Below are 23331 nucleotides of genomic sequence, written 5' to 3'. Positions count from 1 at the left end.
TTGGCAGAAAAAGTCCCTATGTTAAACAAAAATAAAAACAGCCTGCAGCTTTTTGTTAAAATGGGACACAATGGGCATTTAGGAACACAGTATAGAAAGCAAACATTTGAGTTCATTCAAGCTCATTAACAATCTATTTTATGAGAGGAGGGGAAAGTACTGAATCTCCAAACTGAATACCCTCTTTCACTGAAACTAAGATGCTATCATTGTAAGAAGCATCATTATTGTATGTACTTTTAAGAAACAAAAAAAAAACCCCCACAAGTTAAACTGTGATGATCAGAATGTTTCTTTCATATTCATTGAAAGGGCTGTTACAAATTTAATTAGACTGATTATTTCACCATATATCATACTTGTACATCCAAAAAAAAATGGAATATTAAGTGGAAGAAATTGGTTTAGCTACTCATCAAACTTTTTGACATTCAGCATTTGACTCGGACTCTTTGATGTCTGTGTTTATCCATGGTATCGTCCTTTGACGGTATCGTCAGGAGTTTGATGATACAGCATTTCGTAAAATAATCCATAAAACAACCAAGAGTCATTGGTGCTGGGGCTCCTAAGCTGACCTTGCAGTTACGTGTTAGCCCACTTTTGACTCCAGCTTAAAGAATGTTGCTAAACATGTCTGATTCACGCCTTCTCCACAACCATTTGGTTCCTAGGGGTTAAAAAGAAAAAAAAAAAAAAAGAGGTCTCCTGTCTTCCAAGTTACTGACACCCATTCTGCAAGTTTTGATGCTGCCATGTTGGATGTCCACACATGTACAATGGTAACTACAGTCATAACTGCAGTATGGCTGACGGCTACTGTAAGATGCTACTGATTTTAAGACGCATCCTGATTTAACAGAGAATGTGCATCTTAAAATAGATTAAATAGGGGGAAATATAAATTTTCTTTCCTACTTAGTCAAACTGGAGAATAATTCCTCAGGAACAGTAAGAAGTAAGATTTATTTTGCTAATAATGCACATTTTTACTCTTTTTTAAAATTTTTATTTATTTATTTATTTATTTTTGGCTGTGTTGTGTCTTCGTTTCTGTGAGAGGGCTTTCTCTAGTTGTGGCAAGCGGGGGCCACTCCTCATCGCGGTGCGCGGGCCTCTCACCATCGCCGCCTCTCTTGTTGCGGAGCACAGGCTCCAGACGCGCAGGCTCAGTAATTGTGGCTCACGGGCCCAGCTGCTCCGCGGCATGTGGGATCTTCCCAGACCAGGGCTTGAACCCGTGTCCCCTGCATCGGCAGGCAGACTCTCAACCACTGCGCCACCAGGGAAGCCCTACACATTTTTAGTCTTACAAATCTTTATTTATTTATTTATTTATGGCTGCGTTGGGTCTTCGTTGCTGCACGCAGGCTTTCTCTAGTTGTGGCGAGCGGTGGCTACTCTTCGTTGCGGTACACATGCTTCTCACTGCGGTGGCTTCTTTTGTTTCGGAGCACGGGCTCTAGGCATGGGGGCTTCAGTAGTTGTGGCACATGGGCTCAGTAGTTGTGGCTCGTGGGCTCTAGAGCACAGCTCAGTAGCTGTGACGCATGAGCTTAGTTGCTCCGCGGCATGTGGGATCTTTCCAGACCAGGTCTTGAACCCCTGTCCCCTGCATTGGCAGGCAGATTGTTAACCACTGCGCTACCAGGGAAGTCCCAACTCTTACAAATCTTTTGAGAATGGTTCAGGTGACTGATTACAGAGATTATCGCCATGGTCTAATACTTCCCCAGTTTTGATGCCAAATCCCTTTCACCATAACACATAATCTTGCAAACTCCCTTAATTGTCTAGAAGTTTTGCTGTGGCATGATAAAGAAGAAAATTTCAGTAAAACATTTTATTATAGATCATCATATTATTAAAGATTTATTATGAAGTTTATTTTAAAATGGTCTTTAATATTATTCATACATATTTATTACATATGATAAATTTTTACTTTTTCAATCTGACTGTAAACACATGCTATTTAACTTACTTTGTGTAGGAGAAAGCAGATTTCTTGATAAACAAGTTTAAGAATAATTTTGATCTTGTGTCTAGTTTGGGGAGAGAATATATATTAAAAGAAAGACTGACATTTAACTGTATCTTATCACCTCAAAAGACACAAAAACTATTTTCATGACCTAATATTTGGTTTGCATGTAAAATAATCAATTAGCTTATTCTTAGAATTTTGTATACTTATAAATAAGAGGTATCAGACTAAGTTTTGCAGGTAGTTTTTTGTTTTTTTTCCTCAAACAACAGGTTGTCTTTATCCCTAGTTGTTAAAAAGCTAATTTAGATTAAATGGCCACCATATTTTCTTTTTACTGATTTTTCATGTACAAGAGACATCTTGATATGTGACACAAGAATTTTGGGAATTCCCTGGCGGTCCAGTGGTTAGGACTCGGCGCTTCCACTGCTGGGGCCCGGCTTCAACCCTGGTGGGGGAACTAAGATCCCATACGCCACGCAGCACGGCCAAAAAAAGAAAAAAGAAAAGAATTTTGATCAGGCAAATATAGCTTAAGAATCTGGTGCACAGTATCTTGAGGTGAATTTTTAGAATTGTTATCATTTTAAGATTGCTTACTAGCTTGTTTTTAAATATCCATGGTCTTTTTGCTTCTTGCCTTTAAAGCAACAGATATAAAAGGTAAAAATTAAACAATACGTGGAGAATAATAAAAGTAATAGGAAACTGCCAAATGGTTAAAAAACATCCTGGTTGCTAGTAATGGTCAACAGTGAGATAAGCCAGCTGAAAAACTGAGGTGGTGAATACCATCAAATGGTCTCCATCCACCTCCCCTCATGCCTTGTCTTTGCATACTTGAAAGGTCTCAAATCATTTCATTTTGAAGTAAAACACACACACACACACACACACACACACACACACATATTTATGTATCTGTATGTATAGAACACATGTAATTGTTTATTAACTGACACAAAATAGAAATGGAAATGTAACAGCTTTTGAAGACTTGAACCAACCCTCCATCCAGTACCCTACCACCTTCCAGAAACCCAGGGGCTCACAAATCACCAGAAGGCCTGTGGGCATTTTAAACAAGGTTCAAACCATAGTCATTGCTAGGTTTAAACCTGTAGTCCACTTTTTTCCCTCACCTCAAAAGGCTTTCATGGCTTAGAAAAAGCTTGTTGCCTTTTCATGTCCTTTCATACTGGTGGCTGTGGGGAGCCAAGAAGGAAGCCCTTTTCGTTACACAGTTTCTTAGTGCCCTTTATCTTCTGCACCACTAGGACAGTGTACACAATTGTGTAAACATATTGGAGAAAGCTGGACTTTAAGGCCATTATGCAAGTACTGCAGTCTAACACAAGATATTTGCACAAAGAAATAAAATGCTAATATTTGGTTGAAATTCCCATTTGTATGTGCATTTGTATGGTTGGTGCCATATAGGCATTCTCTTGAGTCTTTCTTTTTAAGCTTCACTTAAGGGCAGGTTAAAACCTTTCTCACCTAACAATCTGGAGTCTAAGGTTTTATATATATATATATATATATATATATATATAGTGTGTGTGTGTGCACATGTGCAATGCACTTAGAACACTTACAAGACAAACAAAATTCCTAAATCAATTGTATTTCAGGACCTAGAATACCCGTATCATAAATATCAGTGCACTGGTAAGAAAATAAGGCTGTACACCTTAAGTTTGAAAAGGAAAGATATTTTTCAGGTAAGCACTGTTCTTTAAAAACTATATGATTCATCTTCCTATTTTTTTCATTTATTCTTCAGAACTGTTTTTTTTCATTTGCTTTGTAAACAAGTAGTATGGCTTTCATATTTTTTATTTGCTTCTTAAACAAGTTGTGTGGCCATCATCTATTTTGCCCACCCCAGACTAGCCTTAAAGCAAACATTTTAAATAATCTGAACATTCAGGTCTAGATAGGGAACCAGCTCCTATTTCCTTTTATTCCTCTGTTTTGTTCTTAAATCTTCATTCCTGTGGCTCCTCTTACCCTACATATCTTTAGGCTTCTCAGAGGATTTCTGCTCTGTGGAGATACCCTTGGGGCAGCTCATGTAGATGAAGTGGAACTTCACATGCAGGAGAAAAAAAGACCTGGTGATATCAAAGAGTGAATCCTTCCAGAAGGGAGAGATGCAATGGGTCCTTTTATTGCTCCAACTGTGGTTCTTCAGTCAAGTTAGACGAGACAGCTTACATATTTTCTGCTTTTTCTGGCTCTCTTCCTAGTCTTTTCTCTATTCTGAGCATGAACAAATTCTTCCATAAGAAAGAAAAAGATTCCTCAAATTCCTTAGGCAATCTCTGGAGAAATAAACCATCTCAGGAGTTTTAGGTTTTGGGAGGTGCAAGGAGTACATAAGAACATTGTTGGGAGAAGTGAATCAGTATTTCATTTTTCACTATTGACATTAATTCAGAACAGCATGACATATGGCAGTGACACGATATTTCCATTTGCTTTCCCTGGGCCACTCTTTATATTTGGAAGTTTGCAGCAAGAAATCTGACCATAAAGAATCTCTCAGGCAGTGACAACTTTCCATAGTCCTAAATCCAGCAGCTGCCTGCAGTTAGTTTTGGATAGAGGACTTGTCTACCAAAATAAATCCTTCTTTAAAACCCAGTTTACATGGTTCTGAAGAACCTAGGGGCAGGACAGGAATAAAGACGCAGACGTAGAGAATGGACTTGAGGACATGGGGAGGGGGAAGGGTAAACTGGGATGAAGTGAGAGAGTGGCATGGACTTATATATACTACCAAATGTAAAATAGGTAGCTAGTGGGAAGCAGCCGCATAGCACAGGGAGATCAGCTCTGTGCTTTGTGACCACCTAGAGGGGTGGGATAGGGAGGGTGGGAAGGAGACGCAAGAGGGAGGAGATTTTGGGGATATATGTATATGTATGGCTGCTTCACTTTGTTATAAAGCAGAAACTAACACACCATTGTAAAGCAATTATACTCCAATAAAGATGTTAAAAAAAAAACAACCCAGTTTACTGCAACATGGATGAACCTTGAAAACATTATGCTAAGTGAAATAAGCCAGACATGGAAGGATAAATATTGTATGATTCCACTTATGTGAGGTTCTAGCGTGGTCAAATTCATAGAGACAGGAAGTAGAATAGTGGTTGCTAGGGACTGTGGGGAGGGAGTAACAGGGAGTGATTGTTTAATGGGTATAGGATTCATTTTGGGATGATGAAAAGTTCTGGAGATGGATAGTGGTGATGGCTGTACTCGATGCCACTGAAATGTACATTTGAAAATAGTTGAAATGGTAATTTTTATGTTATATATATTTTAACACAATACAAAAAAGTAAAAACAAAACCAAAAACAGTGTAGTCATCCTAAAACACTGAGTTTTTCTCTTCACTGAAGTTGCTAATGCAATCTTTTAAGGTCTGAAAAAGTAGCAGAAAGAGAAGAAAAGATGTTGGGAGATTAGAGGATGCTGGTTGTAAGTGTTGGGAATAGCCGATATGTCTTACTTGTATATTTTCCATAATCTAACTGTTTGCTCTGGGCTTCCCACGGACTCTGCTGTTCCCCAGGGTTTACTGTGAATGAGAGGCTCTTGCACTACATGTTATAATTAGTTTCATTGAGACAAAGGCTCTAATGCTCACCCAGTGTCACCTGCCTCCTACAAAGGCATTCAGCTTGTACCCTACAGGGTTGCATGCCTGGCAAAATAGGATTTTTTTCCCTTTTCTTCTGTTGTAATCTTTTCCCTACCCATTTCCCTCTTATCACTCTGAAAAGAAAAAAAAAACGGGGAAGAGGAATCCCAGGGTAAACACCCAATATCTAACAGTTACATAGAGAGTGAACAAATATAGTAAACAGTGGAAAATGCCTATTATTCTATCTCTACATTACTTTTTGAGTTTTACTGGACAAACAACAATAATGAAATCAAAAAGTGTAATGACAATAACTTTAACTTACAACTGTATTTTTATTCTGTAAGTGTCATCATTATTCATCAATGGAATAACATATGTTTTTGTATATGTAGTAAAAAGTAAGGGATACATAGTTTAAAAGAGATTTAAAGAATTGGTACATGAGCTGAAGAAATTATCCAAATGTAGCACAGAAAGTCAAGGAGACTGAAAATATGAAAGAGAGGATAAGAACCATGGATGACAGAAAGACATAGTCTAATAATCTTTCATTGGAGCTCCAGAAAGAGAGAATGGAATAGAGGCAACACTCAAAAAGAAAATGGCTGGTGAAAAACATGAATTCATAATTGGAAGAAGCACAATATGCAACAAGCAGGGTAAGTAAAAAAAAAAATCCACGCTAGACACCTTATAGTGAAAACTGCATAGTAACAAAGGCAAAGAAAAAATTCTTTAAAACATCCAGAGAAAATGGGAGAGCACCTGAAAAAAGGGAAAGACAATAAGGCCAAAAGTAAACTTCTCTACAATTAGGCTGAGAGCAATCTTCACAAGAGCAGCAATGGAAGACAAAGCTGGGGAAATGGTATCTCCAAAGTTCTGAGAGAAAATAACTGTCAATCTACAATTAAAACCTTAGCATGACTACCTTTCAACAATGAGAGTTTACCTTAAGAAACAAAAGCAGAGTTTGCCACCAACAGGCCGACACTAAAGAAAGTTCTAAAAGATTTATAGCAAAAGAAAGGAAAATTATTCCAAAAGTAAGACAAAGTGCATGAAGGAATGATGAACAGTTTTAAATTTATTTGCACTTAATGAAAATAGCTTCAAAGTATATAAAGCAAAAATGAATAGAATTGTTCATTGTTGACAAATCAACAATATATCAAACAACTTCAATACATCTTTCCCTGATAGCTTAAGCAGACAAAAATTATATAAAGACAATGTGAATAACACAATTAACAACCTTGAAGTTTTGAACATATGTAAAAACCTGTACCCAACAATTCAGGAATACACACCCTTCTCGAACACACAGGAAATAATTGAAAACACTGATCACGTACTGGGCCAGTGCTTCTAACAAAGCCAGTGCTACTTCACTATCTTTGGTGAAACACCAGGTTTTTCTCAATTTTTTGCTAACCTTTAATTTTGAAATAATTTAAAATTTAAAGTTGCAAGAACAGTAGAAAGAACTCTTTTATATCCTTCAAACAGATTCACCAATTGCCAACATTTTGCCTCTTTGGTTTTATCATTTTATCTATCTATCTATCATCTATTTTTTTTATCATCTATTTTTTCTGAAGCAGTGGAGAGTAAATTGCAGATACAATGACTCTTCACCCTTAAATACTTCCACATGTATTTTCTAAGTACAAAAGCATTCTCTTACATAACAACAGTGCAATTATCAAAATCAGGAAATTTAACATCAATCCCAATAGTACTATCTAATCTACAGTCCATATTTAAATCCCACTGATTGTCCCAGTAGTGTTCTTTAGCTCCATCTCCCCCAGCATCCTATCTAGGACCATGCATTGTGCTTAGTTGGCATATCTCTTTTTAGTCTCTTTTAATCTGGAACATTTCCTCGGCTTTTCTTTGGCTTTTAAAACCTTGACTCTGTAGGGGAACGGAAAATGTCACCCTAAAATATGCCACCCTGCCATAAGAATTGTTATGAGCTGAAGGAAACTGAGAAAAAGCAAACACCGGATGAGCTCTTTGCCTCTCCCTAGCTGCCTGAAAGGAGGGCATAAAATACCCTTATGAAGATGTCCCCCATTCCCATCCCAGGAGGGGAGAACAACCTTATCACCATATGTAGAGATGGCACCAAGAAGAATCTATGTAAACAAACCTTGCTAAGTAACCCTTATCTACCACCAGGGTGCCCCATATACATATTCACCTTCCACAATTATCACCCCTAAAGAGTCCAGAAACCCCTTTCCGGGACTTCCCTGGTGGTCCAGTGGTTAAGAATCTGCCTTCCAAAGCAGAGGACATGGGTTCGAGCCCTGGTCAGGAAATGAAGATCCCACATGCCAGGGGGCAACTAAGCCCGCACACTGCAACTACTGAGCCCACACACTCTAGAGCCCACGCGCCACAACTAGAGAGCCCGCACACCACTACTGAGCCCATGCGCTCTGGAGCCCGTGCGCTGCAACTAGAGAGAAGACCGTGCACCGCAACGAAGAGCCCTCACGCCGCAATGAAGATCCCGTGTGCTGCAACTAAGACCTGACGCAGCCAAATAAATAGAATAATAATAATAATAAAAGAAACCCCTTTCCTTTGTCTTGTTACTTCTCTACAAGTGTATCGTCCTTTGTAAGAATGGTATAAAAGCCTCCAAGGCTAGCTGTTTCTCTGGGGATTTTCTCTTCTTTCCATGAAGTCACTTCCCCTGTGTCACATAAAACTCTTAACATAAAATAAAATGTGTGTGCTTTTCTCCTGTTAATCTGTCTTTTGTCAGTTTATTTCACAGACCCATCCATTGAACCTCAGAGGACAAGGAAACTTCTTCTTTCCCTACAACGCTTTTAAAGCGTACAGTCTAGTTACGTCGTAGAATGTTCCTCAGACTGAGTTGATCTGATGCTGCCTCATGATGTGACTCGGTTTATGCTCTTTTTCTGCAGGAAAACCACGTATATGATACTGTCTCTCCAGTGTGTCCTATTAGGGGGCACACGATGTCAGTCAGTGCCGTTATCAACAATACTAACTCTAATCACTTGATTAAGGTGATGTCTGCCAAGCCTCTCTACTATAGTTACTATATTTTTCTTTTGTAATTAATAAGTAATTTGTAGAGAGGTACTTTGAAACTATGTAAATAAATATTTTATTCCTCATAAAACCTTCCCCTCTAGTTTAGCTATGATGCTTTTTTTTTAAATCAGTCTATTATTTTCCAGCTTTATTGAGGTATATTTGACAAAAAGTACGTTTATTAAGCTTCCTGAGATGCTTCTTGTTTGAACCAATTACTACTATATTGCAAAATAGTGATTTTCTAATTCCATCATTTTTTTTCCAGTTATTAGTTGGCATTCTACTGTATAAAGGAGCTTCCCTTCCTATCTATCTATTGATCCATCCATCCATCCATCCATCCATCTATCTATCTACCTTCAGTATGGACTTATGTATTCTTTTTTTTTTTTTATAAATTTATTTATTTATTTATTTATTTATTTTTGGCTGTGTTGGGTCTTCGTTTCTGTGCGAGGGCTTTCTCCAGTTGTGGCGAGCGGCGGCCACTCTTCATCACGGTGTGCGGGCCTCTCACTGTCACGGCCTCTCGTTGCGGAGCACGGCTCCAGACGCACAGGCTCAGTAGTTGTGGCGCACGGGCTTAGCTGCTCCACGGCATGTGGGATCTTCCCGGACCAGGGCTCGAACCCGTGTCCCCTGCATCAGCAGGCAGACTCTCAACCACTGCGCCACCAGGGAAGCCCTGGACTTATGTATTCTTATGTTATTCAGTGGTATAATACACTACATTACTCTCACTATTAGGATGCTCAGAAGGTACCAGCTTTGGCCAGTGGGAGTCTCTTCAAGCTGCTTCCCACATCTTTTTACATATTCCCATCATTTTTTGATCACTTTGTTAAAAAATGTTCTGGCTTAACAAGATGTTCCCAGCTCATCTTATACTTTCCCTGACCCAGCCTCAGTATTGGCTACTTCTCCAAAAAGGCCTAGTTCTTTTCAGTAGGGAATGGTATTAAGAAAGCAATATCTGAGTAGCAGACCAACACTTATGTAAAATACAATAATATATTTCTTTTTAAAAAATGTACCTAGCAGAATCAAATGCAAATCCTCTCTGAGAGACCACACTTCATCCGAGCCCTCAAAAAAAAAAAAAAAATCCCACAAACAAAATTCCAAGGATAATTAGCATATCATTGTCAAAAACAACAAAACACGCATGGAAAAAAGATACCATATGCAAGAACCAAAAGAAACAATAAACAACAGAAACAGACTTACAAGGAAGGACCTTTGCTCTAGATATGTAAGAGCTTAGAGAGGAAATTATAAAACTTTACTAAACGGCATTAAAAATGAGCTAAACAGATGGAGAATTATACCGTGTTTAAAAATTGGAAGAAGATATTACAAAGGTGTTAATTATCCTCAAAGTGTTCTATAATTTCAATGCAATTCCAATGAAAATTCCACTAGGGTTTTTCATGAAACTTGAAAGACTGAGTGTAAAATTTATATGGAGAATCAAAGAGGAAAAATAGGCAAGATACTGCTGAGGAAGAAGATGAAGTAAGTGGTGCGACTTGTCCTAGCAGATATCAAGTATTATTATAATGCTATAGAAATTAATACAGTAGGATGTTGGTACAGGGACAGATAAACTGACCCCAGTAGAACAGAGTAGAGAGTTCAAAACAGACCTATGCATTTATAGAAACCTGATACATGAGAGATTTGGCATGCAGATTGCTGAAGAAATTAGGGTGAGACCACTGGGTTAGCATAGAAAAAGTCAATTTCCAATGTATTAAGGATTTAAAGTGAAAGGAAAAATTTTACAACTTTTAAAAGAATGTATTGGATATCATTTTGACCTCAAGGAGGGAAGGATTTTTTTAAACAAGAAATAAAAGGGCTAACCATAAAGGAAAAGACTGATAAAGTCAGCAGTATTAAAATTAAGAACTTTTGTTTAAAAAGACAACATAAAGATATGAAAACGTAAGCCACGAACTGGGGAGCCTGCTTGTAGCACTCATAACTGATAAAAGATTAGTATCCAGAGTATAAGAACTCCTATAAATCAATAAAGAAAGAAAGGGAGGAAGGGAGAGAAAAGGAGAGACAGAGACATAGAGACCAAAAGAAAACAAAAGACACACAGAGGTATTTCATAGGAGAAAAACCACAAATGTCAAATAATCCATGAAAAGACATCCAACCTCATTAGTAATTAGGGAAATGCAAATTTGATCACAACATGCTACCATTCTACCCACTAACTTAGCAAAAATTAAGAAATCTGATTTTATGAAGTCAGTGTGGATGTGGATAAGGGACTATGATACACTGCTGGTGCATAAATTGTTACAACCACTTGGAGAACAATTTGACACTATTTCATGAAGTTGAACATTCATATACCCTGTGACACAGCAAATCTACTCTTAAGTAAGTACTCTAGGCATATCCTTAAATATAAGTACCAAGTATATTCAAAATAGCAAAAAGAAATAAAACAAAAGGCAAACTAAATAACTGAAATGTTCATCAACAGAAAATAAAGTGTAGCCACATAGATCAACATGGATGAATCTTAGAAACACACTGAGTTAAAAAAAAACAAGTCACAGAAGACTAAAAACAATGGAATATCATTTTCATAAAAACTCAAAAGTAAGTAAAATAAATAATATTTTAAAAATACATAAAAATGTAGAAATATTATTTTTAAAAAGGGTAAGGGAATGATGACAAGAAAAAAAAATTCAGTGTAGAAGCTCCTCTGGTGGAGGGGCAGGCTGATGGGAAGGGGACACGAGTGGATGTGACAGTACTGATGATGTTTCTGGTTGTTACATCGGGTAGTGGGCTCATGGAGTTCACTTTACTATGCTTTTAATCTACATCAGTTTTCTCAATCTTGACACAATTGACATTCTGGGCTGGATACATCTTTGTCGTAGGGGGCTGTCCTGTGCATTGTAAGATATTTAGTAGCATCCTTGGCCTCTACCCACTAGATGCCAGGAGCACCCCACCACCACCCAGCTGTGACAATAAATGTCTCCAAACACTGCAAGGGTCCCTGGGAAGCAAAATTGATCCTGGTTAAGAATCACTGATGTACATATTTATATATTTTGAATGTTTTAAATGTTCCATAATAAAACAAAGTTTAAAAGTGATGAGAAGAAGCTTCACTGTCTGCGAAGCACAACTAGGAAGTGATCATTAAGAGCTGAGAAAGCCAGAGCCTGCTGAAGGCCTTTGAAGTGACAGTGCAGAGCAGTGAGAGCTGACAGTTTCAGGGGGGTTTTGACTAGCAGGTGATATTTCCAGAAGTGCGACTGGGTATCAGGAAATCAGTGACTCCAGATACACTGGGGGAAATTCTCTTCAACTTTTCTCAATTCTTTGGGAAATTCAAAAGCTTAGTTTAGCCTTTTAGTGTTTTTCTTTTTTAAACAGGGCCTTCTGTTTATATAAGACCATCTAAGGAGTTGAAGGAAGCCCATACATTTTGTTACCTTTGAGGAGGTGGCCGTGACTGCAAATTTACCACACAAATGACTGGGATATTTCCAGGGATCAGAGCTAGATTACATAACACCACTGCTCTAGGACGATGAGTGGCTGAGAGCCCATTCTCACCACTGCACCCAGTTAATCCAACAGCCTCTCCAACAGTGTGGCTCTACTTGATAGTATCTATCTGGTTCTTACATTTGCACTACAGTCCCCCTTAACCCCTCATGCGGAGAGTTTATTACCCTTATTTTAAAAACAAAGAAGCATAGACACAAAGAGGATACATGGCTTTTTTGAAGATAACGTAATCCAGAGTAACTGATTAGAAATATTGGCATGAAAATCAGGTCTACAGAGTCCTGGTATTTATGTTTTTTTCACCAGGTTCTGAATGGTGTTTGGGCATGTGCAGACAGTTGTGTGTGTGTATCTGTGGTTTGGGAGTGTATGTATGTTTCCCTGAGGACAAGGGAGAAGACAAAGGATTGAAGAGAAGAGCTAGAAGGAGGGGCATTGTAAAAATCAAATGAGATATGTATTTGAAAGTACTTTATATTTCTGTATACAAATGTGATTGTCATTATTAGAATGATTATCTAAAATGTAATACAGGTAATAAAACAACCTTCACGGGTAGGATGACTCACATTTTCTTGGCACTAGCTCTTACCATATGTCCAGTTCAGAGGAATATTCAGTGGCTCCCAGCAAGGCATCAGGAGGGCGGTACCAGAGAGTCACAACTTCTGAAGAGTATGTCTGGCTGGGAATGGACTTGGCCCGAGCAAGACCTGACCGAAGGGGGAAAGCACAGAACTCACTGTCCTGAGACTTTCTGGAGAGCCACAGTGATACAGTCTGCCAAGGAGAGTATAATTGGCAGAGTAAACTACATTTAAAAAATAATACACAAACTTTGGTGCTTTTAATAGAGCTACTCAACTATCTTGATTCTTGCGTACCTCTTCATCAAGTGAATTTCTCAAAATTTGGCCTACTTTGCAGCTAGATGTGGGCTTCCTGGCAGCTAAGTGTAGCAAGGCAACTAAATTTTTGCCTATTTGATATGAATAGAAGTGATGTGTGAACTTCATGGAGGGGTTAAGTGTTGGTCTCTTTTCTCCTTCCTCCAGGCTGTAGTGAGGCGGAAGTGGCTGCCATCTTGAAATAGGCCGTGGGGCAATGCCTAGGGTTGGTGGGGCCTCATGACAGAAGAAGAGTGGACCAATACACCATGGGGCCACCACAGAGCTCTGACTGCTTAGGTCAGACCGTTACATGAGAGAACGTGAAGCTTTGAGCATGTATACACCTCTGTAATTTGGGTTCTCTGTAACAGCAATGGAAAATCGATTCACGACTAAAAGGGCCACCCTCCATTTCCGCAGTCCAGGAATCCCCAGTTTAGCAGATACAGGGTGAGGGCTGTTGATCCACATTAGTTATTTGGCAGGACCTTAGCTGGATCATTCTCAAGTGCTCCTCTACAAAATGAGAGTACTTTCATCAGTTAGCTATTTATCTCACTGGATCACATGATCTATAGCTAGAAAAAAACCCTGAATAGATGAGTTCACTGTTGTGGGGAATTTGACAAATGAATGTCTGTTAAAGGCTTACACTGCCGCTATAGTAGCATCATTTGACATCTGCCAAACGGAGAAGAGTGGTTCCTCAGCTTATACGGAACCAGTTTTTCAACAAAAATTTATTGAGCACCTGCTATGGTGCCAGGCACTAGGGATATAATGATAAGCAAAAACGGATCCAGGCTGCCCTCATAAGGCTTAGAGTTTAGTGGAGGAGACGAAATCATCGCAGAAGTATATATGTATAATTATAAACTGTGATACGTGCTAAAGTGGAAAGACACAGTGATACTCAGAGGAAATCCGAATCACTTTGATGAGAATAAAAGCCTCAGGTACCCATACAGTCCCACCTGTATAGATACATAGGTGAGCAGAAACAGGTGTCCTGGAGCCTCCATTCCAGCAGGAGTCCATCCTACAATCTGGGCTTAACCTCTTTATCCTGTCACCCTGGGATAACTTTGATCTAGTCTGATGGAATTTGTACATCTACCTAGATTTAGGGCAACCTACCAAGTACGTTCACTCGACAAAAGTCTTTACATCAAAAATGGCAGTGAGGTAGTAGGGGTAACCAAGTTTTAGGATCTGATTAGACTGAGGCTTGATGGAACCCTAAGAAGTTACCAGTCTCGCCCTATTTCTTGCCTCAGTCTTCCTATATGGTTGTTTGAAATCCTGACAAAGCATCATGTTCCCCGGTTCCCACTTTTCAAAAGCCAGCCCTAGTTGATGCTTTAAACATGTGCACACAGAAGCATCATTGTTCATAGCCCAGGAAGAGACTCGGGGGGGGCGACTTACCAAAATCAGCCAGTTTGAGCTCTCCCAAGTGACTGATGAGTAAGTTCTGAGGTTTCAGGTCCCTGTGGAGAACGTGTTGGTGGTGGATGTACGCCAGGCCCCGCAAAAGTTGAAACATGAAAAGCTGGAAGGAATGAACACCTTATCTAAGCAGATTTGAGCCACTATGTGTTGATTTCTCCTCTAAATCAAGAACAGTCATCTGAAAGAATATAGTAAAAGGGTCTCTTGAGAGACGAAAAAAAAATGAAGATTTTGCATTCGAACAGGAAAAAAAGGACAAGGAAAGTCAAGTAAGTAGACCATGTCCTAAACAAAGGGATTCTGGCTTTTCCTGACATCTCATTTCTTTGATACTGAAGGAATTACCCTTCTTTAAAAATCTAAAGTGAAACTTTGAAGTTTCCTTTGGAACACTAGTTATTGATTTAGATGTGAAAGATTTAATTTTTTTTCCCACTGATGAACTTGGCATATAAGATCAAAGTTGACCTGGAAATGATATTCTAACATTTACAACTGCTTAAGTTTTCCAGGCTCTCTGATATAAAACCCTTTTAAAAACAGAACACAGGGAGACCAGACTGGGAAATATATCCTTAGATGGTATTAGGAAATAAAGGAACCATTATCTTTTTAAACGAATTTTAAAAGTATTAAGTTCAAAGTGAAAACAAGGGAAATATACAGTATAGATTCAGAGGGAAAAGATACCAAAATAAATTAGACCAAAAAAAAAAAAAAATCAAAAGAGAATAAGGAATAAATAGTATAGAGAAGAAAAAAAGGGGGCGGGGGAAACAAAAGGAAAAATACATTCTAGGCCTAAATTTTAAAATGTTGCTTGTGGTTACAAGGCACAGAAACCAAAGACATTATTAGGTTCCCACCAAAACACAAGCTTAAGGAAAAAAAAAAAAAAGAATGCTAGTATTCCAAGTGTCTTTTGCTATTTTCCAGTGCCACTGGCAACTGAGAATTCAAACACCAACATTAGTGTTTACAAAGACCTATGCCAACTGAGAACATGTGCTGGCAGTTTTGAAAAGAAAAGGCCAGCCCCAGCATTCCTGGGACACGAGCAAAATAGTAGATGCAGAGCCATGCGGATAAATCCACTTTTTCCATCACATCTTGGAAACTAGGAACTTCAGAGATGCTCGAACCTGCAATGACCTGACAATGACTTGGACACATTGGAATCAAGTTGATGAGTGCCATGGTCTGACCAAAGCAGGATCCTGGGGAGTTTACCTCCCACTGCACAGCTGTGGCCGCATGGGCTCCATGCAGTTCCCACATCAGGGTCCCCAAGCCGTTTAAGAATATTAACATTTTCTTGAGGCTCCTACTTCAAATGTTCGCTGGTTCAATGAGTCTTTCTCATCCTAATTCTTTCTCTTCCTGGTGCTTCAAACACACACACTGTATTATTCATTTTACCATTCATCCCATCACTCAGCTGCCAAAGCACAAAAGTCCCATAACAACATTTCAACCCTCCGATCGGTTATAAACATAAATGTTCATGGAAAAGACAATATAAAGGACAAACTTAAATTCCAGGTAAAAGATAAGATGCCATAGTAGGTGCTTAAAAATATGTTTTTCAATGTGATAGTAGTAAGGAAAGAGGGAGATGAAGACAGGTGAGAGACAGAAGACAGAGAGATGGTGACCAGCAAGGGACAGAGACAGAAGGAAGGGAGGGAAAAGAACATGTATTGAATACCCAGGACCTTTTGTAATCCTCAAAACAGCCCTGTGAGGAAGATATGCTCGTCCTCGATTTATAGATGAGAAAAACAGGGCTCAAGGAAACATTAGAAACATGTCTAGAAAGAGTCAGGGCCAGGTCTCAAATTCAGACCTGCCTGACACCATGACACTATCCTGAGAAACCAGAGAAAAGTTAGAAAATTAAAACCTGACAGGGAAGGAGAGAGTTGGCTAGCTGAGTCAGAGACAGAGCTTCATAGTGGGCCAGCCTGAAATCCCTTTCATGTCCCAAGCATAGACTGTTCTCACTGATTAGTCACACCCACCCGCCACTCACCTTCTTGCTCTGTAGCTCCTTTCCTCCCTGGCTCCGCATGTCTACAAGCATTTGTAAATGGCAAAACACTGCAGTCTTAAGGTATGGGATTTCATAGCCACACTTGTCAAAACTGCAGTGTGTGCTGAGAAACCTCACCACCCACTTACTCTTTAATCCCTTACAACCTGTATTCCTCCTTTCCCACTGCCAAAACTTCACCAGTAATACGACCCAATCTGATGGTGTTTTCTCAGTCACCATCCAGATCGTGACTCTTTCCAGAGGGGTTTCCCATAGCCCAGGGGTTAGTCCTGTTTCCAACACAATGAGGCTCTTGGGAACAAAATAATTCCACTGGGCTAGTACCATCTGGGCTAGGAGTCCCACAAAAACACAATCAGATCAGTCAGCCAACTCTTCCAGGGAAGCCCGAGTCCTTCCACTCACGAGGGAATTCCTGGGATTTGTTCTATTAGAAATCTGACACAGGCTAATCTCACTATGATTCCCATCCTGTCTTCTGTGGTCACTAAAAATATAAGCCTCTCTGACTATTCCTTTTTCCTCCCTAAAGCTCATCTCCATACTGCTCTCTGCTTCCTCTCATTTAACCCAGCATCCATCGTCCCTCTCACCCCCAAACCTTTTCATTGTTCACTTTTCACTCCTCAATCCTGGTTTTAAAACTTCCTAAAACCCACCCTCTGATGAATTTCCTTCTGTCTCCTTTGGCTTAAATTAGACCTTGAGTTCACTGCTTCCCTACAGCATTCTCAAGTGGATGCTAGTTCTTCTACAACTTGCTCATACCTTTGATCACTGCGAGGTGGGGTACTGGGTGACTTCCCAATACTCCTTCAAAACCATTGCTTCTCCACCCTCAAGTAAAAGCCCTTGTTGTTTGGACTTTCATGCCATTGAGCCACATCTTCCTGTATCCCTCTTCTCACTGTCATCCACATGACTCCTCACCATTCTCCATCATTCACTCAAGACTTGGGCACCCGGATCCCAGATGTTGCTTCCCGAACATCAGTGCCCATGTGAACATGTCCAGCCACCCTCCACACTCCGACGATCTGCTTCTCCGACCCACTTTAGCCCCTCACTCTCTATGGTCACACACTGGGCCTTGCCATCATATGGAATTGTTTTTCCTCTGAAATGTGAAATTCATCCCCCTACAAAATGGCTTCTGCTAGGATCACTTAATTCATAATGTTTTTACTGTGGTCACCAATGTCTTTTGCTACGAAAATCCAATGGATACCTTTCACTTCTTCTCTTTGCAGCATCTGGCTTTGTTGACCATCTTCCTTCCTGAAGCTCTCTCCCCACTTTGGTACCACAATCTCTTAATTTTTCTCCTACTTCTCTGACTGTTCTTTTTATAGGTTCCACTTTCTCTACTGATGTCTAATATATTGATATTCCTTAGGGTTCCATCCTTGACCTTCTATTATCACCTTACATGCTCCCTTAGCCATCTTATCCACTAACATTGCTTCAATTAACAACTGTATTCTGATTATTTAAAAGTCTTTAGCTCCACCTCAGATCTCTTTCCTGAACTGTTAGACCCATATAGTCTGAAGTTCACCTGGACATCCCATAATCACCTCAAGCTCAGTATGCCAAAACTTAACTCACTATATCCCTCTAAAATCTATTTTCCCATTTCTCTGTTTCAGTGAATGGCACTATCATCACTATCATTTATACTTTTAAGTATAAAAGTTAGAAAAAGCATTGCTGACTCTTCCATCTCCCATTAATTCTGGCTAAGTAATTAATTGCACATATATCCAGTTTCCTCCACCATCAATTCACATCTGCACCACTGTTGTCCTCATTAGCCTCACTGTCAAGGTTGGAACCCTAATGGACACAAGCATTTAGAGAATGACTGGAGGAAATGAGAGTATGGGGTGGGAGTAGAGAAAAAACAAGGGAAGAGTGAGGTCAGGGGACTATAACATTTCAAAAAAAAAAGTATTGCTCACCTTCCAATCTACTCACCACAGTGTCATCAGAGTGAGCTTTACAAAAAGGAAATCTGAATTTATCACCTCCTATTAAAATGATTTAATGGCTCCTCATATGGAATAGCATGGCATAGCTGGGCCCTTCATGCTCTGGCTCCTACTTACCTTTCAAGTCTCAGCTCTAACCAACCTCAACTCTGTTCATTCTAATCCAGCCTTAACTCCTGAGTTATCTTCAGTTCTTGGAATATACCATACCCTCCCTGGCATCCCAGCATTTTCACTGCTGCCTCTACTGTGGGGAACTCATCCCTAGTCCTATCTGCTTTGATTGGATAACGTCTTCCTTTGTGCTTCCATATACCCCTAATAAATTCCTCTATTTATTAGTGTATCCTCACAAACCCACAAAGTCCTTGCTATCAAATATGATTTTCAACTTTGTGACACTCTCAACCATGCCCTCCTTGAAACTGTCTCTTGCCTTGACTTCCACAAAAATGCATTTTTCTGGATCTTTTATATTCCTAAAAGCTGCTTCCCTCTGCCCCTTGCTGTCCTGTTCCTCTTCTCACCCCCTAAAAGCAAAAGTTCTATCATCAATTCTTTCCTCTTTGTGTTTGCTCTTTTGATTATCCACTCTCTCGTCTTTAACTACAAACTCCATGTATCAATTACCCTCAAATCTACATCTCGAGCATACACCTTCCTCCTGAGAACGAATCTCCTCTTCAGCTGCCTGCTGCTCATTTCCTTTGGCTATCCCACCTCAACGAGAAGCTCATCATGTCTAAAATAGGACTCTTCTGCCTTCTCTCTAAGTCGACTTCTTTTATTTCTGTTAATAGAGCTATAATTCTCCAGGTCAATCACACCCCAAATCAGTTATGTTTGACCTCATCCTTTCCCTCCACAAGCCCAGTTAGTCACCATGTCCTGGCTGAACTCTTGTTTTTGTTTTTCACATTCCTTTCTATTTGTACCTTCACTATCATAGTTTATCACTTCTTACCTAGAAACTTGCTACTCAGAGTTTGGTCCTCAGCCAGCAGCATCTGTATCACCTTGGAGTATGCTAGAAATGCAAAGCTCAGGCTTCACCCTAGACTAACTGCATCAGATCCCCAGGTCATTCATCTGCTCACTGAAGCTTGAGAAGCACTAAGCTAGCCCACATCAATAAACTCCTAACTGGAATCCCTGACTCCAGTCTCCTCTCTTTAATCCATCCCACAGACCACAATTACATAAATTTCCTTCTGATCGTGTCATTCTTTTTCAATCAAACCCCTTTAATGACTCTACTGTCTAAGGAATAAAGTCCACATCTTAGAAACTAAGGCTCTCAGCCACCTACCCAATCTATTTCCCCGGACCAATATACTCCATTTCACTAAGATAGTCTCTATTTCAGGCCAACAGGACCAGAGATGCAGTATGGCACTGGTAGAAAAGAATCTTAACCAATAATCCTTTTTAGCAATGGCAAAAGCTGGTTCTATAACTTCAGGCAAAACATTTGTCCTTTCAAACCTTGGATTCTAATTCTGCAGAAAAAGAAAGTTAGACCAACCCAGTGTTTCTAAGGCTTTTTTTTCTTCTTTTCTTTTCTTTTTTTTTATAATCAGTCATCAATTTTATACACATCATTGTATACATGTCAATCCCAATCTCTCAATTCAGCACACCACCATCCCCACCCCACCACGGTTTTCCCCCCTTGGTGTCCATATGTTTGTTCTCTACATCTGTGTCTCAACTTCTGCCATGCAAACCGGTTCATCTGTACCATTTTTCTAGGTTCCACATACATGTGTTAATATACGGTATTTGTTTTCCTCTTTCTGACTTACTTCACTCTGTATGACAGTCTCTAGATCCATCCACGTCTCTACAAATGACCCAATTTCGTTCCTTTTTATGGCTGAGGAATATTCCATTGTATATATGTACCCCATCTTCTTTATCCATTCGTCTATCGATGGGCATTTAGGTTGCTTCCATGACCTGGCTATTGCAAATAGTGCTGCAATGAACATTGGGATGCATGTGTCTTTTCGAATTACGGTTTTCTCTGGGTATATGCCCAGGAGTGGGATTGCTGGATCATATGGTAATTCTATTTTTAGTTTTTTAAGGAACCTCCATATTGTTCTCCATAGTGGCTGTATCAATTTACATTCCCACCAACAGTGCAAGAGGGTTCCCTTTTCTCCACAGCCTCTCCAGCATTTGTTGTTTGTAGATTTTCTGATGATGCCCATTCTAACTGGTGTGAGGTGATACCTCATTGTAGTTTTGATTTGCATTTCTCTAATAATTAGTGATGTTGAGCAGCTTTTCATGTGCTTCTTGGCCATCTGTATGTCTTCTTTGGAGAAATGTCTATTTAGGTCTTCTGCCCAGTTTTGGATTGGGTTGTTTGTTTCTTTAATATTGAGCTGCATGAGCTGTTTATATATTTTGGAGATTAATCCTTTGTCCGTTGATTCATTTGCAAATATTCTCTCCCATCCTGAGGGTTGTCTTTTCATCTTGTTTATGGTTTCCTTTGCTGTGCAAAAGCTTTGAAGTTTCATTAGGTCCCATTTGTTTACTTTTGTTTTTATTTCCATTACTCTAGGAGGTGGATCAAAAAAGATCTTGCTGTGATTTATGTCATAGAGTGTTCTGCCTATGTTTTCCTCTAAGAGTTTTACAGTGTCCGGTCTTACATTTAGGTCTCGAATCCATTTTGAGTTTATTTTTGTGTATGGTGTTAGGGAGTGTTCTAATCTCATTCTTTTACATGTAGCTGTCTAGTTTTCTCAGCACCACTTATTGAAGAGACTGTCTTTTCTCCATTGTATATCTTTGCCTCCTTTGTCATAGATTAGTTGACCATAGGTGCGTGGGTTTGTCTCTGGGCTTTCTATCTTGTTCCATTGATCTATGTTTCTGTTTTTGTGCCAGTACCATATTGTCTTGATTACTGTAGCTTTGTAGTATAGTCTGAAGTCAGGGAGTCTGATTCCTCCAGCTCCGTTTTTTTCCCTCAAGACTGCTTTGGCTATTCGGGGTCTTTTGTGTCTCCATACAGATTTTAAGATGATTTGTTCTAGTTCCATAAAAAATGCCATTGGTAATTTGATAGGGATTGCATTGAATCTGTAGGTTGCTTTGGGTAGTATAGTCATTTTCACAATATTGACTCTTCCAATCCAAGAACATGGTATATCTCTCCATCTGTTGGTATCATCTTTAATTTCTTTCATCAGTGTCTTATAGTTTTCTGCATACAGGTCTTTTGTCTCCCTAGGTAGTTTTATTCCTAGGTATTTTATTCTTTTTGTTGCAATGGTAAATGGGAGTGTTTCCATAATTTCTCTTTCAGATTTTTCATCATTAGTGTATAGGAATGCAAGAGATTTCTGTACATTAATTTTGGATCCTGAAACTTTACCAAATTCATTGATCAGCTCTAGTAGTTTTCTGGTGGCATTTTTAGGATCCTCTATGTATAGTATCATGTCATCTGCAAACAGTGACAGTTTTACTTCTTCTTTTCCAATTTGTATTCCTTTTATTTCTTTTTCTTCTCTGATTGCTGTGGCTAGGACTTCCAAAACTATGTTGAATAATAGCGGTGAGAGTGGACATCCTTGTCTTGTTCCTGATCTTAGAGGAAATGCTTTCAGTTTTTCAATGTTGACAGTGATGTTTGCTGTGGGTTTGTCATATATGGCCTTTATTATGCTGAGGTAGGTTCCTCCTATGCCCACTTTCTGGAGAGTTTTTATCATAAATGGGTGTTGAATTTTGTCAAAAGCTTTTTCTGCATCTATTGAGATGATCATATGGTTTTTATTCTTCAATTTGTTAATATGGTGTATCACATTGATTGATTTGCGTATATTGAAGAATCCTTGCATCCCTGGGATAAATCCCACTTGATCGTCGTGTATGATCCGTTTAATGTGTTGTTGGATTCTGTTTGCTAGTATTTTGTTGGGGATTTTTGCGTCTATATTCATCAGTGATATTGGTCTGTAATTTTCTTTTTTTGTAGTATCTTTGTCTGCTTTTGGTATCAGGGTGATGGTGGCCTCATACAATGAGTTTGGGAGTGTTCCTTCCTCTGCAATTTTTTGGAAGAGTTTGAGAAGGATGGGTGTTAGCTCTTCTCTAAATGTTTGATAGAATTCACCTGTGAAGCCATCTGGTCCTGGATTTTTGTTTGTTGGAAGATTTTTAATCACAGTTTCCATTTCACTACTTGTGATTGGTCTGTTCATATTTTCTGTTTCTTCCTGGTTCAGTCTTGGAAGGTTATACCTTCCTAAGAATTTGTCCATTTCTTCCAGGTTGCCCGTTTTATTGGCAGAGTTGCTTACAGTAGTCTCTTAGGATGTTTTGTATTTCTGCAGTGTCTGTTGTAACTTCTCCTTTTGCATTTCTAATTTTATTGATTTGAGTCCTCTCCCTCTTTTTCTTGATGAGTCTGGCTAATGGCTTATCAATTTTGTTTATCTTCTCAAAGAACCAGATTTTAGTTTTATTGATCTGTGCTATTGTTTTCTTTGTTTCTATTTCATTTATTTCTGCTCTGATCTTTATGATTTCTTTCCTTCTGCTAACTTTGCGTTTCGTTTGTTCTTCTTTCTCTAGTTCCTTTAGGTGCAATGTTAGATTGTTTACTTGAGATTTTTCTTGTTTCTTT

The 23331-nt window shown here is 39.2% G+C and overlaps 1 protein-coding gene across 1 annotated transcript in view; it reads right to left on the bottom strand.

The window, feature by feature from the left end:
- Positions 1-23331, bottom strand: part of CDK15 (cyclin dependent kinase 15) — a 116151-nt gene that overhangs the window by 42128 nt on the left and 50692 nt on the right. The window contains exons 10-11 of the mRNA XM_082467205.1: positions 14610-14733; positions 12884-13004 (exon numbers count right to left, since the gene is read on the bottom strand). Of these exons, the coding sequence (XP_082323331.1) occupies positions 12884-13004; positions 14610-14733 (245 nt within the window). The remainder of the gene's footprint in view (positions 1-12883; positions 13005-14609; positions 14734-23331) is intronic.

The sequence above is a fragment of the Balaenoptera physalus genome, assembly GCF_965194825.1.
Source record: "Balaenoptera physalus genome assembly, chromosome: 6".
Classification (NCBI taxonomy): domain Eukaryota; kingdom Metazoa; phylum Chordata; class Mammalia; order Artiodactyla; family Balaenopteridae; genus Balaenoptera; species Balaenoptera physalus.
Note: the sequence above shows the minus strand (reverse complement) of the source record. Positions and strands in the feature narration are given on the sequence as shown.